The sequence below is a fragment of the Pleurodeles waltl genome, chromosome 1_2, assembly GCF_031143425.1.
Source record: "Pleurodeles waltl isolate 20211129_DDA chromosome 1_2, aPleWal1.hap1.20221129, whole genome shotgun sequence".
Taxonomy (NCBI): Eukaryota; Metazoa; Chordata; class Amphibia; order Caudata; family Salamandridae; genus Pleurodeles; species Pleurodeles waltl.
This window is the reverse complement of record NC_090437.1, coordinates 45,761,809-45,779,201: the sequence shown is the minus strand read 5'-3', so window position 1 is coordinate 45,779,201 and position 17,393 is coordinate 45,761,809. Positions and strand designations below refer to the sequence as shown.

Below are 17,393 nucleotides of genomic sequence, written 5' to 3'. Positions count from 1 at the left end.
AAAATTCAGACAGCGTCTGATATCGTGGAAATAAGTGAGAGCCAGCGTCGGCAGGACTAAACACAGGAAACCCCAAATAGTCCTGTACATGTGCCATCACAACCCACATCACCTTCCTGGAGCCAAAATCACCCCCAGAGGACGTAGATGGAGCATCCCCTCCCACACTCTCAGAGGAGCTTTACTGCAGATTTACTGCAATTGCAGGAGAATGGGTAGCCCTAGCCCCACTAGGCCAGGCCATCCCCGCATGAAGAGCTCCGGAAACAGCCCCCTCGAACATCTCCTGCACCTCCTCCCTGGACATGATGGGCGCAGCACCACCACCCTGAATCTGGGGGCTCCCAGGAGTGGAAATGCCATCAGCACCTACCTCCCTTGAGGAGGAAGAAGAAATAATCCTCATAAGATACAGGGAGTGTAGAATTATTAGGCAAATGAGTATTTTGACCACATCATCCTCTTTATGCATGTTGTCTTACTCCAAGCTGTATAGGCTCGAAAGCCTACTACCAATTAAGCATATTAGGTGATGTGCATCTCTGTAATGAGAAGGGGTGTGGTCTAATGACATCAACACCCTATATCAGGTGTGCATAATTATTAGGCAACTTCCTTTCCTTTGGCAAAATGGGTCAAAAGAAGGACTTGACAGGCTCAGAAAAGTAAAAAATAGTGAGATATCTTGCAGAGGGATGCAGCACTCTTAAAATTGCAAAGCTTCTGAAGCGTGATCATCGAACAATCAAGCGTTTCATTCAAAATAGTCAACAGGGTCGCAAGAAGCGTGTGGAAAAACCAAGGCGCAAAATAACTGCCCATGAACTGAGAAAAGTCAAGCGTGCAGCTGCCACGATGCCACTTGCCACCAGTTTGGCCATATTTCAGAGCTGCAACATCACTGGAGTGCCCAAAAGCACAAGGTGTGCAATACTCAGAGACATGGTCAAGGTAAGAAAGGCTGAAAGACGACCACCACTGAACAAGACACACAAGCTGAAACGTCAAGACTGGGCCAAGAAATATCTCAAGACTGATTTTTCTAAGGTTTTATGGACTGATGAAATGAGAGTGAGTCTTGATGGGCCAGATGGATGGGCCCGTGGCTGGATTGGTAAAGGGCAGAGAGCTCCAGTCCGACTCAGACGCCAGCAAGGTGGAGGTGGAGTACTGGTTTGGGCTGGTATCATCAAAGATGAGCTTGTGGGGCCTTTTCGGGTTGAGGATGGAGTCAAGCTCAACTCCCAGTCCTACTGCCAGTTCCTGGAAGACACCTTCTTCAAGCAGTGGTACAGGAAGAAGCCTGCATCCTTCAAGAAAAACATGATTTTCATGCAGGGCAATGCTCCATCACACGCGTCCAAGTACTCCACAGCGTGGCTGGCAAGAAAGGGTATAAAAGAAGGAAATCTAATGACATGGCCTCCTTGTTCACCTGATCTGAACCCCATTGAGAACCTGTGGTCCATCATCAAATGTGAGATTTACAAGGAGGGAAAACAGTACACCTCTCTGAACAGTGTCTGGGAGGCTGTGGTTGCTGCTGCACGCAATGTTGATGGTGAACAGATCAAAACACTGACAGAATCCATGGATGGCAGGCTTTTGAGTGTCCTTGCAAAGAAAGGTGGCTATATTGGTCACTGATTTGTTTTTGTTTTGTTTTTGAATGTCAGAAATGTATATTTGTGAATGTTGAGATGTTATATTGGTTTCACTGGTAATAATAAATAATTGAAATGGGTATATATTTGTTTTTTGTTAAGTTGCCTAATAATTATGCACAGTAATAGTCACCTGCACACACAGATATCCCCCTAACATAGCTAAAACTAAAAACAAACTAAAAACTACTTCCAAAAATATTCAGCTTTGATATTAATGAGTTTTTTGGGTTCATTGAGAACATGGTTGTTGTTCAATAATAAAATTAATCCTCAAAAATACAACTTGCCTAATAATTCTGCACTCCCTGTATTTTAAGGGCGTAGGCGGGAGTCGTACCACTGTACACAGGTAACCGGCTGCACCAAAGGTACTTGACCTCGCCACTGAGCTCTAGCACCTGGATTCCGGCCATCAACTGAATCTGTAGGCACGCTCACATCCACAGACCAAATATACAGGGCCCAGGAACAATATCCCAGAACCAATCCAAATAAAGGATAAAACAAGAATTTCAGTCAAAATGCGGGCAGAACGCCCGTCTTACCCGCACAGAAACCCAAAAACACTCTTCGGCATCCCTCCGCGGCGAAGAAAAACCGGAACTGAACGCCCCAGCCACCAAGAGCCGGCTGACCCCGTCAGCCGCCTCCCAGGGCGCGTCTTACGAGCAGCCCCGCCTGCTCAGAAAAGACGCGCCCGGCCGAAGCACACCTCGCGGAGCTCCGCTTCCCGAGGAGTGCATCCAACGATGACCTCCAGGCCCCGCCGTGAAGGTAAGTGAAAAGGGAAAGTCTAGCGTGGGCTAGACAAAAAGAACAGGAGGGGGTAGGGGTGTGGGGGGTTTTTAAAAGGGAAGGGGAGGGTCTAGTGCGAGGCAGGAAGCCTCATTGGTTTAAAGGAAGGCGAGGGAGGGACGGGAGGTAATGCTAGTCACATGTAGGCTTGCCACCCGGCCCGTTTTCTATTTACTAAAATAAGCAAAGCTACCGAAAGCCGGTATTTTTGGTCATTATCGCTACATACTTCGAACAGCAAAAGAATATACAAAGCACTTTTAAATGTGTCCTAGGGCTGCGTTATTGGTTCATGACTAATAATTGAAGTAAACAAAGTCAGAAAAGTTGTTACACATTAATACATTTCATCTGCAGTCCTGTTTGGTATCACGCACAAGCCTTTGCAGACTCTTACAACAACAACAAAGACGACGACCCCAGTCACATGGAAAAGGTGACGTGCCCTTACCTTTCCTACATTAGTACACTTAGGACAAGAGAGCGGAAGGGGTGATTATACAAGGAGGGAGGGGCTCCACTGAACATTCACTTTTGGGGTTCTCCTACTCTGGATATGACCACAAGATGCATCATTTATTAGCAATACCTATTTGAGAGTTCAAGGCCTATTTGTTAATGTATTTATTATTTGACACATTTTATAATGCACCTGTGGGCCCTCGGCGCGGTATCCTCTATATGGTCACACATATACTCACAAAGCAGTCACAAAGAAACATATTTTTCTGTGTCTGATGGGCTTCATTTTCTAGTGACCAGCAGCGTGGAAAAGCATAGCTAGTTCTGGGCGTGTTGTACAGTAATTATGCAAATTTATTAATCAATACTCGTGTGCTTAAAGTGTGTACGTGCCAGCGTGTTTTTTTTGTATTCATTCCTTTGTGCGCCGAGAGTGTGTTTGAAGGTGCATTTGTTCGTTATCATGTGCATATGATCGTGTGTTATATGGGCTTGTCTGTGCACATTTGAGTTCTTGTGATTATGGGGCACGTAGGGGTGATTGTTTTTGTCGGAATGCAGGTGCGTGCGCTGTGAATGATTGTGTGGCGTAAATGCGAATGCCTGCGTCCATTTGTGCGCACGTGGGTCTGAGTGATAAAACGGCAGCGATACGATGCAACATGCAAGGACGACAGACCTTTCCGAATGATGCTACAATTAACAGGGGTTGCACTTTGCCAGTAACTGTGTTTAATGAATGATAAACGGATAATTCTTCTTTATCCTTCTGTAAAGTGTATGGTTCTTTAAAGCAGCGCAAGATCTCTGCATGAGTGATGTTTTTTACCAAAATTCCGAGTCTGCCCTTTGACACCACATTTCCTTTTCAATGGCGCCACCCTGTGGCACTGAATAGTAATGTGGTCTGTCTGAAAGGTTGTGCTCTCGCACATTAAACAACTTTTTAATGTAGATTATAATATTGCACTGTCATGTAGCTGGACGGCGATACTTTTACTCAAACACTCCTCTTTCCAATCCCTTCTTTCTGCAGCACATATACATTGTTGTGCAGTGCTCCAGACATATACCCCTGAGGTTTTGATCAATTATGTAAACTAGTCTGGAGTTAGAATTTCCCCATTTGTCTAAAGCCTTCAGAAAATGAATCTGTAGTTAATTTCTGCAGAAATATATGTGACATATCCCCCACGGGTGCTATTCCCTCTGTGCGTAACGATACACAGCAACACCTACGCCCATGTGGAATGATCCCCGCTGTGCAAGTGCAATTCTTTCAGATGAAAACATTTTCCACCGGGGAAAAGCTCGTCCCAGAATCGCCTCCTAATCTGGGGGTGATCCATCCTGTTTCCAGGTCTAGAAGAAGAGTTACTCGAGTTTTTGGTTGGTTGGAGTACATCTCTGACCAGGTCCAGTGTTGGACACAGATGAAGAGTACTTTGGGAGTGGTCACAACGTTGTGAGGGTTCCCCATCTTACACGGCTAAACCTCTCCCCACCCATTGTATGAGCTTTTCTACCACACTTTTCCCTGCACTGGTGGCAATAGTAGACTCTTTACGCCTGCCAGGATTTGTTTTGTGAATTCCTGGAAGGAGTAAATATGGGCATTGTCAGTCATAAATGTATATTTACAGCCTTAAATGGCTTCACGAATTAGCCCCATTGTTGCAGGAAGCACAAGCTTGATTAATGAAACGCCAAGTTTTATTTAACAAGAGCATTCGTAGATGCTGTCTAGAAAATGGAAAATGCCTGCTGGCACAGACCGGACAAAGACTTGTACTAAACCCTGTGGGCCTCAGGTCTGAGCAACATATATACACAAAAGAGCAGATGTTAACATACATAAACGTTATCAATCCTTATAGAAAATATCCCACAGTGAAGCACCCAGAGCCACAACTTGTAGCCATTAAACAAACTGTATTCGAACATTCTCACTATACTGAGCTTTAAATATAGGGAGAACATTCGAATGGCAATATCCATGGCTATAAATATTGAAGTGTGTCCTGATGAAACACACTGATATAAGTAAAGAAAAGTATTCACTCCATGTGTTATTTATACATTAACTGTTTGTAACATGCACAAACAGCTGTCCGTTTCCAAGCACTTCTTTCAAAGACACTTCCAGTAATAACCAGTATATGGCACCTTTACCTCTCTATTTAAAACAACATTACACAAATATCATTATCATAGCAAATTATTGATAATTCTATCACAACATATGGAAAATATGCACATTTATTATGGGAAAATGTATGAGCATGTGCAGCATGCTCTTACAAGTTCAAATTATTTTTCTAAGTAGAGTAAAAAAAATGGTTTCTAGTATTTTTTACTGGCTGCCCGTTCACCATTCATTTGTGTGCACTCACTCATGGTATGCCCAATGCTAGCGGTAGTGCTGTCATTCACTAAGTGATGCACTCATTGAGCCCCAGTGTCCCATTCCATACTGATGATCAGTTTACCCATCAGTGCGAGCTCCTCTCTCACTGTCAGTGCAAGTACCACCACTCATCATTAGTGCTGGTGTCCCTGTTCACCATCAGTGCCAGGGCCTGAATCACCAGTAAAGGCCCACATCACCATCATTCGAAGTTTTGCCGCTCATCCTCAGCTCCAGTGCTCGCTCTGCCAGTAGAACCCCAACTCACTATCATTACCAGCAGCACCGGTCCATGCTCGGAGAGTGCTCTGCTGTTGGTGAATAATGAGGCAGCATGGGGACCCTATTATTTTCACAGGTCAAGCCCTGGCTGATTACATGCAGACATCGATTTGATCCCCGCTGGTGACTGGCACTGCGGCCCGGCTCAAGCTCACCAAAGCCAGAAGTGGCCCTTTTAACCAGGAACCTTGTTTACCAGTCTCATGTTGCTCATCAGCCTGAGTGCACAGTTTCCATCAATGCAAGTTCTCCACTCACCATCAGTGTGAGTATTTCCACTCTCTATCAGTGTCAGGGACCATGTATATCTTAAGGGTGAGTAGTCCTGATCATCAGCAGTCTTGTGTCCCCAAACATCCTCAATATCAATGTCCTCCTCACTACCAAAACTTTGCTAGTCCCCACTCACAATCTGTGTGCACAGTAAACATCAATCCTGCAAACTCTCATCAGTACCAGTGTACAGCCTTACCCAAATTTTGGATTCACCATCAGCATGGCTGGCCGACTCTCCATAATTTATACTGCCCTGTTCACCAGCAATTGATCTACTTGCCATCAGTGTCTAAACCCACAGTCAGCACACCACTCACCTTCACACTTCACTGCCAATTTCATGGTCCATTTTACCATTACTATAAGTTCCTCTATTCACCATGAGTGCTAATGTCCCCATTGGGCTTTACTAAGGGCCGGGAAATGCCCCATTACTAGGACGCCTGCAGAGAAGCAAAGCACCATTTACTGTATCTGGGGTCAGCAGTTAGTGGCCTTTTCCTCAGTGGGGGTGTGGGGTGGAACCGCAAACAATATGGCATTTTTACCCACAGTGCTAATAATTCTTGAACTGATCCTAATCACTACCCCACCCCCACCCATGCTGGTAACAGCTGCTAGAAAATGTTGTATTAAAGAGCCACAAAGCAAAGCAATGTGCCTTACACAGCAGAAGTTGATGATCCTTCTGAAGGGCATCTTTTGCTCTGAAACCAGCAGCTACAGTGCTGCACGATTCTATCCATCATTGTATCCTGGTGCAAACCGATATGAGAAATGTATACCTGTTGTAGAGCATGTCCGGGCTCAATGTGGATGATTGTTGGGTTAAAATCAACACCTCTTTTTTTTCTTTTTTGTTTCAGTAACACAGATGTACATACAGTGGCATCCCTGCTCAAATTGTATCTCCGAGAACTTCCAGAACCAGTCATCCCGTTTGCGAAATATGAAGATTTTCTTTCCTGTGCCAAACTGCTCAGCAAGGAAGAGGAAACTGTGAGTCCATGTAAATGTACTATGGGCACATACTTGGTAGGATTGTAATATGAAACTGTGAGTCCATGTAAATGTACTATGGGCACATACTTGGTAGGATTGTAATATGGGTGATGGGTTAACTTAGAGTTGCATACATTCTTAAATATTCATGTTTAAAAAACAGTATACTATAGTACAGCTATATATGTTTTAAAGATATATCACAACAGATAGAGTGTGACACAGAGCAAAGTGGCTGGCTCTGACGAAGGTCATTGTGATATTGAGCAATCCACAGACATACCTGCCACACCGACAGTAGAAGTACCAACCAGAGGAAGAGCTACAGTTTCACCACTCCTTAATATCCCAGATATAGGAGATGAACCAACCCCAGCCAGGGAAAGCATTGAAACACCTTTGAGAGACAAACAGATGTGTTGCAGGTCTTTGCAGAGGTGTCATCATGCCACAGCTTCTCGTAATGCTGACCCCCTTGCTGCGGAAAATGCTCCTGAGACCTCTCAATTGTTTGAAGGGTTAGAGGCCTCCATGCTCTCTGTGCAGCTGCTGCAGACCAAAAATATTAAAAATGTCATTCGTTGACAACGTACGTGTGTCAATTGCACAATGTCACAATTGATCAATAGGCAAGAGAGTCTTGGGAAAACAATTGAGGATGGTCAGATCATGCTTAATAACAACTTTGCAAGAATCACTGATTTAATGGATAGACTTGTTACGACTCTGCAACAGGACCACTCAACACAAAGTCACAGGCATCACCAGCACATGGTGAGGTTTGATACATTAAGCTGATTCATCAACCGTGTGGCACACGCTTCTAGCAGTTTATCCAGAAGCACTGTTAACAGTCAAACCGTGTCACTGCTGTAGAGATGTAGCCCATGGCTTAGTGCAGGTTACAGCTGCCTTAGAAACCATTCAAACCAGTGTAATATTAGGGCTTGCAGAAGTAGGGCTAGAGGATATTGAAGAGGCATCAAACTTAAGTAGCCTCTCTGTGCCTGATGCCTCAAACCTTAGGCGGCACACTGACATATATCTAGTTCAAATCTTGGTGATAATGTCCATATCTATAAAACGAGGGCAGCCTAGTAATGCTGGGATCTGGGTAGTACAATAATAAAGAAAACAATGGTTCCTGAAGTGTGAACCTCAACTTCCATTTTAAACTAGTGAATAACCATCAACAGATAAATAAGTGCTTTACTTTAATTATTTATCAATTATTCAACAATTGCTTTTGTGATCAAAGGAAGATAAACTCATTAAGCTCTGTTATCATGTACATTTGAACTTAAAGAGGTGTTCCCAAATAACGCAACGGCACAGTGAAAGTGGGGTAAGCACATAGGGACTGTGTTAGTGCTGTACAGTGTACACATCAATAGTGACTGTGGAGGATGTACATACAGTTCCTTGATCTGAACCCAAACATTCAGTTGTGGGTACCTGAATTTCATACCCACAGTACACTATTTTTAGTGTCAACGTTTTTACCCTCTAAGGTTATATGAACATGGTGGAAGTCCTGTTGAGGTGTAGGAAAATAAATGTATTCATTAATTTTGGACAACAAAGGATCAATAAACCTATGGAAAAAAACATGACAATGAACTTGGGGACACTCTCCGTGCTACTGGTATTGCTTCCTGGTAACTTCCATATGTAGGCAACACAGTACCTGTACATGCAGTAGAATAGCATTTTTTCTATCAGTAGGGGTCTGTAGGAAGTGGATGTAAATTAGCAAACAGTTCCAAAATACCTCACTACTGAACCTGTATTTATCAAATATCTCTTCCTCACTTTGATTGAATAGGGTTAGCCTAACCCTAAAAATCCTCCCCTGTCTCCTCCTCTGCATACCAGTCACAATCCTCATCCTCCTCTCCAAAACATACAGTGCTACCATTGTGAAAGGATCTAATGCATTTTAGGACAGTTTATACAGCCTGCACCTGATTAGCACCTGAATAAAATTGGTGGTAATTGCATTTCTTAAAACTGCATTTCATAACTAGTCACAATTAGGAAATGCTTCATATATAAAAATTGTGATTCACAATTTGAAACCCACATTTGTGATACCTTATTTGGAATTTAAAAAAAAGAGATTTCCCAAAGGAAGGAATCACAATTTGGACAGCCAAATTTCTTTTCGTACATTCCAAATGCGGCGTTTGCATTTGCAAATGGTGATTTGGACCCTTTGTAAAGGCCAAAACATTTTATACATCTAGGCCTTAGATACTTTGCTTGACTGTCAGAATATGAAGGACAGTGCATAGTTTGATTAAAAAGGAATGCCTCACAATCCTGAAATTTGATAGGTGTAATTGTAGGAAGATTTGTTGAAATTCCCCTAATAAATGATGTCCATGCCCAAAATGAATACAACCTAGCACACTTGCAGTGCTATTAGATCCTCATCTGATGTAGATGTGAGTACTAATCGTATCCTGTTCCCTGTAGAACTACGTGGCTCATTAAGAGTTTGGAGGGTTGCGAAGGCCACCCGCCAAACTCTTTAGGATGGAAGACCGCCAGTCTGATCTTCCGCCCGCTGGCCCTATTAAGAGTTTCTGCGGGCCCAGCGGGAAACTCACCACAACATTGACGCCGGCTCATAATCGAGCCGGCAGCAATGTTGCGGTGCGTCATGTGCGACAGCACCCATCGTGCTTTCCACTGCCTGCTCTGCAGGCCCTGAAAAGCGCGACAGGGCTGTCCATGGGAATTTGACAAGTGTAATCGTAGAAAGATTTGTTTAAATTCCCCTAATAAATGATGTCCATGCCCAAAATGAATACAACCTAGCACACTTGCAGTGCTAGTAGATCCCCATCTGATGTAGATGTGAGTACTAATTGTATCCTGTTCCCTGTAGAACTACGTGGCTCATTAAGAGTTTGGAGGGCGGCGGAGGCCACCCACCAAACTCTTTAGGATGGAAGACCGCCAGTCCGATATTCCGCCCGCTGGCCCTATTAAGAGTTTCTGCTGGCCCAGCGGGAACTCACCACAACATTGATGCCGGCTCATAATCGATCTTGCAGCAATGTTGCGGTGCGAAAAGTGCAACAGGGCTGTCCATGGGGGCCCCTGCACTGCCCATGCCAAGTGCATGGGCAGTGCAGGGGCCCCAATGCGGCGCCCGGCACTCCGTCTCTGCCAGCCTTTGCATGGCGGTGGAATCGCCATACAAAGGCTGGTGGACATAGGGGTCGTAATCCCCAGGGCAGCTCTGCTTTCACTGCTGCCCTGAAGATTAAGACTGCTGGCACCACCAGGCTGTCGACCGGTGGCAACCTGGCGGTGCCCGCTGTCGGATCCTGTGGAACTTCACCTCTACACCTATGTTTATAGCACTAGGTTGAGTAGGGTGGCTTTGCTCATTCTTGCAATTGTCATCACCTTTGCTGACAGCAAATAACTCCTGTTTTTTCTAGAAACTTAAATATGCACACAACATGCTAACCCATTAAAGACCCTGAAGATTTTTATCAACTCTAATCCCATAGCTTGGTACCTTTTTGTCTCCAAGCTCTTTAAATATGTGGTCTATACTCAGCACTCATCCCACGTGGAAATGAACAAATTCCTCACTGCTAATCAGTCAGGATTTCCCTGGAAAAGCATCAGTGAATCCTGGATCATAAGCATCAGTGATAACCCCTTGTATCCATAGGCAAGGGCCACGTAAATAAAAAATCAGTCAGTGTCAAGCATTCAACAAATTGAAAGCACTGTGTCCTCCGTGCTAAGCACTACACCCATGGAAAAAGTGGCCCTGCAGTGGTTCATATTATTTCTGTTCCCTGTCACTCTCCAGATGAATCTCTTGTCAAATGTGTCATTCTTCATTGTAGTTGAATGGAGGGTGCCTCAAAATTTAGACCCACATTACTATTCTTCTAAAAATAATCCTACTATGGTGTTCCTACTTGGCATCTACCAGTATTGCAACCACATGCATTAGGTTGGCATGCAAATCCATTTTTAATGTCAAGAGGGTGATGAAGGCTGCCATCAATTTAGGAACTGCCTCAAGCATAAACAATAATGCATGCAATCATACTTTCTGTTTGTGGACCTTTCTACGATGTGGTTCTTACTCTTACACCCAGTTGATCCTTATGTCTTCATTCTACTTTAACTTAGAGGTAACTGTTGTCAATAAGTGCTTTATTACCATCGACCGTGAAGTGACTCAGCTTGGAAGTTTATCTTCAACATTGATCTCTCATTTTTTGTCATATGTAAATGCTGTCCCAAAATGGACGTGCAGATGCTTTCCACACTTCACTGTCAGCAAAGCTCGGTCTAGTCCATGTGGTACCATTGCTTCACTTTTAGTACTGTAACATGACCTAGATTGGCCTTCCCAAAACAATTCTAGCTAAACTCCAGAAAGACTAAAACTTCACGCATCAGCTGTTCTTAAACATTTGCATGTCATGGAGTGAGCAGACCTTACAGCTTTCCAATAGCCTGATATTAAGCTGTCAAGAGTCTTCGGTACAGGACCAGAGGGGCAGGGGTGCCAACTCTGAATTTGTTGGCCCACCATAAAATGAAGTAAATAAATTAGTTTTGGTGAAAATATTTGCCCAGGTGCAGCACCACACTCCTGACTCCCTTTGAATTTTAGAAGAGCCCTAAAAAACAATTATTTTTCTCCCTAGAAACTTCCATGGCCTCCAGTCAATGATTGGTCACCAATTGCATTCCCAAATGTCTTATCACTCACCCTAACAAGGCCTAACCCTGCCTTCTTTAAGGGTGATTTCCCTAAAGTATAAATGGCTTTTATGATTGAAGATGCCTTAGAAATATTCTTAAATAAGACGGGTTCTATGAATCTGTATCATATGTTTTAAAGTTATTGTTGCTTGAAGCCTAGACTTTGATAGCTTTGGAGCTAACAATACATGCAAAACCATAACTTCTTACGAAGGTTTTTCGAAATTAACATAAAATTTTTTTTTTTTATTAAAGCCAACAGACTTATAGCGTTCTTTCTGGTCTCATCTTTTGCGCACTTTTCAGCAGTTTGACCATCTCACTCCACGACATTATAGATACCACCTTCAGGCCTGAAATTTTCAAATACAAATCATTCTTTTCACGTGTATTAGTCTAATACGTCCAGGAGCTTTATTCTATAATGAGCATTGCAATTAACAGAAAGATGATCTAATTAGTCATCTTGAAAATGGTGCCACCCACCTGTGGCGTTTCATGCGAGCTGCTGGTGAAATGCATACTTCATTCGGGATATCGCTCACAAAGGCACTGATTGGTGTGCACTGCCTCTAACATCATGGATTTCATTGTGATCATGGCTAGAAAAACACTGTCAATACGTAGATGTGCAATTTTGTGTCTTCTTCTTTCCTTGCTAATGGGTTTTTTGTAAATAAAGGCAACTCATAGCCCGGATTTAACGTTTTCATCTAGAAATAGTTTTAAATAATGCTGATTGCTCTAAACCATTGCATATTCCTCAAATATCCAGTATACTGACCGCAGTGACAGACACACCTGAGTTTGATTTGTCAGTTTTTTCCATCAAATCTACAATCAACATCGTAATTGTGTAAAGATATTGGTCCTGATTCGCAAACGTTTGCAATGAGTTGGTGTAACTTACTTAAGTGGTACCCACAACTTACTACAGAATTTCTGGAGTTAATGCAAAATCTTTGTAAATGGGGTCCTATTATTTATCGAAATGCTACTGATAATTTCATTGAAGTAAGTCCTGCAAGTAACAGGAGAGAATTTGACAATTTGTTCCGCACTGTGGTCTTGTCATTTAAGTTGAATTTTCAAGAAATAATAAGACTTGCCTTTTTCCCTCAGGGAGTAAAGGAATTTGTTAAGCAAGTGAAGAGCCTACCACCAGTCAATTATAATCTACTGAAGTACATATGTCGGTACGTACAAAGGTTTATCAGAAGCGCCTGTAAATCTGCTAAAGGTAAAGACTATCTCGCGGGTGAACCTTCCAGGGCCGTAGTTGAGCTGTTACACACCATATCCTCATTCAGACTAATGTAATCATACCACAAGGTATTCATTTTCTTATGAAAAGCAACATACTACAACTGCAACAGGAAAACTGTATCACTACTCTCTTGTAATAATTCGAATACTAACATTATAAACTCCATGTCCTTTATAACAGAACGAAGTGTACGGCTAACTTCCCTCAGATACTCTGAGAGAGTATGTTTTGTGGTCACCCGCATACACTGGAAACAGGGACAAGAAACAAACTCAAACCAACTCCAAAGCAGAAAGAGTTCGTTACTCCCAACACATCAGGTCCCCTCGCAAAGTCTGGCAACTAGGGAAGGAGAGTAGGTGAAAGACAGATAGTGCAGGGTAGTGAAAGTAGAGTTTAAAAGAAGTCCTTAGGAAAGCAGTCATGGGGATGGTGTCAGCGCTGCAGCATAGGAGGACATATAAACCTATTTGAAAAAGGTGGAGGGAGAGAGGAGAAGCCATTGGAAGTGGAAGAAGTGAGGGGGGAGGACAAAGAGGGAGGGGTAACTGAAAAAAGTATATGAGAAAGTAAAGTGGTCCCTTATATTACAGAGAGCAGAATACCTCATCGTGTTTATCAGATGATCTGGGTGTTCCAAGGCCTTGTAAAGGCAGTTGTACTTCAGCCTTGTGCATCTTAGCGGTCACAGAACATAACAGTGATGAGGCACTAGAAGTATTAAAATATCTCACTGCCCTGCAAATACTGAAAAGTAGGATATCGATAATAACATATTTCATACATTTGGGACAGCTTCTTCTATATCACGTCTGTTAATGAAATCCTTCCTGTGTTTTTCACTGAAATATCTACTCATTGCTCACATCGTTTCACAAACTCCTACTTTCAATTTCTACCACTTAAAAGTAAATTGACACTTAAACTTGTTTTACTAACCAACTGCCTATTATTTTAATTTAAATTCAGGTTCTTAGATGAAGTCCAGTCTTATTCGGGTGTGAATAAAATGAGCGTTCAGAATTTGGCGACGGTGTTTGGTCCCAATATTCTGCGCCCCAAAGTGGAAGATCCTCTCACCATCATGGAGGGTAGGTGAAATGTGCCCTTTACAAAATGCTTTAATGCCAGACCTCTTGAAGCCCAAGGACAATTTCTCATGAACTCAGTTTTGTTTATGTGTTTAAGGCCGATCAGCATCATTGGAATATATCTGTATTTGCCCTTAGTAGAAAACGTCAAATATCTCAAACCTGTTTAGTAGTTTGGCATATGATGGGGATGTTTTTGTAAATAATATTGTAACAGTAGTCAATGGAAATGTTATAAAGTTGCCCATGTCAGCCTGAAATTCTGTGTTTCACATCAAAATATAATTTACATTTTTGAATGAACATACAGTATTTGTCGAAACCAGTTTTGGTGCTTGATGAATGAAAGCATGACATTGTTATTGAGTAATAAAAAAGAAACACGCCTGTTAATGAAGTTTTGTGTCCTCAATTTGCGCAACTTTTGGTCACTGGTCTTTGGTGCCATCATGATAGTAAAAACACAAATATAGAGCATAGCATATGTGCAGGTAGGGACACCGTAGCAAGAAGTTGCTGCAGTATTGTTCATGAATAGAGTTAGATAAGCAATGGAGATCAAATGTGAATGGAGATTTAATGAGTCTAATGTCTGCCTGGTTTGGCTAATTTAACTGGTTGGTAAATCATACTGTTTTGCTATTTGTGTGGCTGCTGCAGCATGTCAACAAAAAATATAAGAGGTTTAGAGCCACAGTCTAAGTTCCTTGTTTCCTTTTTGCTGTTTAGGATAACCTTCAACTAGTCAGAGCATGAGCCCAAACTATGAGTGGTGCTTAAGGCTTTTCTAGTGAGGGCTTTTTCAATCCAAACAAACCTCACCACTCCAAAAGCAGCATATGTTAATCATGACTATCTTGAGTTTTCAAGTCCTTGTGCTAGACCACTTCCAGGCATTCTTGTCATACTGCCATGCTTGGTTTTTATTTCTGATGCTTGCTTTATCTCTTCACAGACAACTGACATTTCATGGTTCCATTGGTCATGCACCAGGGCCTAATTGCTTTTATTTCACCCAGCTGGATTTGATATTTGGATCCCGCTTGGGGTTTCCCTCTGTGCCATAACAAGGACCTGATGCATCCGAGGGAGTGTACATTAAATGGGCAGATATGTTTGTAATAACTTGCTTTTTATACCTTCCTTCATACACTCGGCTGCCTTTAAATGCTGGAAAATAGGTGTCATGGTATTCAAATTTAATGGTGTTAAATTGACTGACAATCTAATGAAAGGCTGAGTTGGCCTTTTCAGGATCTGAACTCTTAACCTGCATTACAGACAATGTCAGCAACAAGCAATCAACTCACTTCCCCACTTTCTGAACCTCTTATTGGCATGTTCTGTATTGATGTGCATGGTGTGCTGTCCGTCCTAATGTCTCGGCTTCTGTTTTTACTCTTGCCAGGAGTTGGGGCATTAAACACTTTTAGACAGAACATATACGGAAGCATTAGCTATAAGGCAACCAACACTAAAGATGAAAATTATTGAGATTTAAATTGATCGAGGACTGTTTGGTACAATTAATTGCTATGGAAGTAGACATAATGATGGACGTAATTGTTGAACCAAGAGCGTAGGTTTCATAGCTTAATTAGTCCTTCAGTTTTACAGTTTCCCGCTCCTGTTGTTAGGTTGTTTAAAATTACTGAGATCAATAATGATATCCTATTTCTTTTTATTTCCATGTGTCCTCTCTATATGGGCTCTTCAACCATCTCTGAGATATTTTTTATCTCCGGTTATTGAAAATGTAGTGCCTTACTATGGGTCAGATTCACAAAAGTAAACTTAGACCTGAAGTCTAAGGGCCCGATACACAAAGGTAAACTTAGATCTGAAGTCTGCCTTTAGACCTGAAGTCCACATTTAGACCTAAAGTCTAAACCTGAAGTCCAAGTTTAGATCGGAAGTCTAACTTTTGACCTGAAATCTAACGTTTGACCTGAAGTCTAACTTTAGACCTGAAGTCTAATTTTAGACTTGAGGTTTAAAGTTAGACGTCAGGCCTAAAGTTAGACTTCAGGTCTAAACTTGGACTTCAGGTCTAAAGTTAGTCTTTAGGTCTAAACTTAGACCAGAGGTCTAGGTTTACCTTTGTGAATTGGGCCTTAAATTTAGACCTGAAGTCTGTTAGATCTGAAGTTTAAGTTAGACCTAATTTGTGCCATGGGTGGGTCATGGTGCTCCTCCCCAGCCCCCACAAGGGTAATTAATATCTTATTATGCTAGTTAGCACATCTGTATATATGTTTTATGGCATGTCATTTTTTCATGTGTGTTCGTTTTCACTTTATTTTGCCTAAACCAGGATGCAAGGTGTTAAACTTGACCATAACTATCAGGAGAATTTGTTTCCTGTGTAGATTACTTGTTACCTGCAGTGTCTGAGGTAGTAATAAGTGTGTTTCTCATTCACACATGCTGTGCTTTTATGAATAATCTCAAATTTGAACTTTGCACTGTAGTAAGAAATGTGTGAATATGCATTTATTAGTACAGTTGCTTTAAAAAACGTGTTATTGGGCAACATATGTTTTAACTGTAGTGACATAAATATATATATAAATATAGATGAGGAAAAAGGGCGGGCTCCTGCACATTAAGAAGAAAACAACCCAGGTTGGCCAGGGGAGAGGATCAAGATTAAATTAAAGGTGCAGGGTATGCACTGCAAATTACCCCCACAGATTACATCACTCATGACATGTTCTGTGACATCATTGATGACATGACAGTAACATCGGAAATTACGTAATTGATGATAACATGGTGGGGGCGCGCATCATAGTTACTTCAGGACTCGACTCTTAGGTCCTGATTTATACTTTTTTTGCGTCTAATTTGCGTAATTTTTTGATGCAAAAGTGGCATAAATTTACAACATACAATTGTATTTTGTAAATTTACGCCGCTTTTGCATATAAAAATAACGCAAAAGTGGCGCAAAAAATGTATAAATCAAGGCCTTAGTTACTTGACATAACTATAACTGGTGAATTCCAGTGGTTTTATTAATTTAAAACAGTATGTTAGAACTGACATTTTTATCTATGTATAACGTCTCTTTAACCTTTGTTTTTTTCAACGAAAAATGTGTGTGTGTGTATATGTATATATATTTTAGATTCCCAAACATTGTCATGCTTCTTGCTATTTCCTATATTACAATCACAGTTAGGCATTAATTGGAGATAGGCATAATTAAATTATGCCTGGATTGCACGACTGGATTGTCAAATTCACAAATAGCATCACAGTGTTGCCTTGTGCTACTCTGCATAACCCTTTGCTCGTCACACGATGGGCATGTTTTTCATTTGTGCTGCCGAAAGCCTTTTAGCAGCTAGCACTGAATACTGTATCATGGCCTAGTGATGAATTCAAATTCT

The 17,393-nt window shown here is 41.9% G+C and overlaps 1 protein-coding gene across 5 annotated transcripts in view; it reads left to right on the top strand.

Moving 5' to 3' along the window:
* Positions 1–17,393, top strand: part of ARHGAP24 (Rho GTPase activating protein 24) — a 1,380,530-nt gene that overhangs the window by 1,332,603 nt on the left and 30,534 nt on the right. For all 5 annotated transcript variants that reach the window (XM_069236203.1, XM_069236229.1, XM_069236212.1 and 2 more), the window contains 3 exons: positions 6,756–6,888; positions 12,763–12,836; positions 13,877–13,998. In XM_069236203.1, coding sequence (XP_069092304.1) covers positions 6,756–6,888; positions 12,763–12,836; positions 13,877–13,998 — 329 coding nt within the window. The remainder of the gene's footprint in view (positions 1–6,755; positions 6,889–12,762; positions 12,837–13,876; positions 13,999–17,393) is intronic.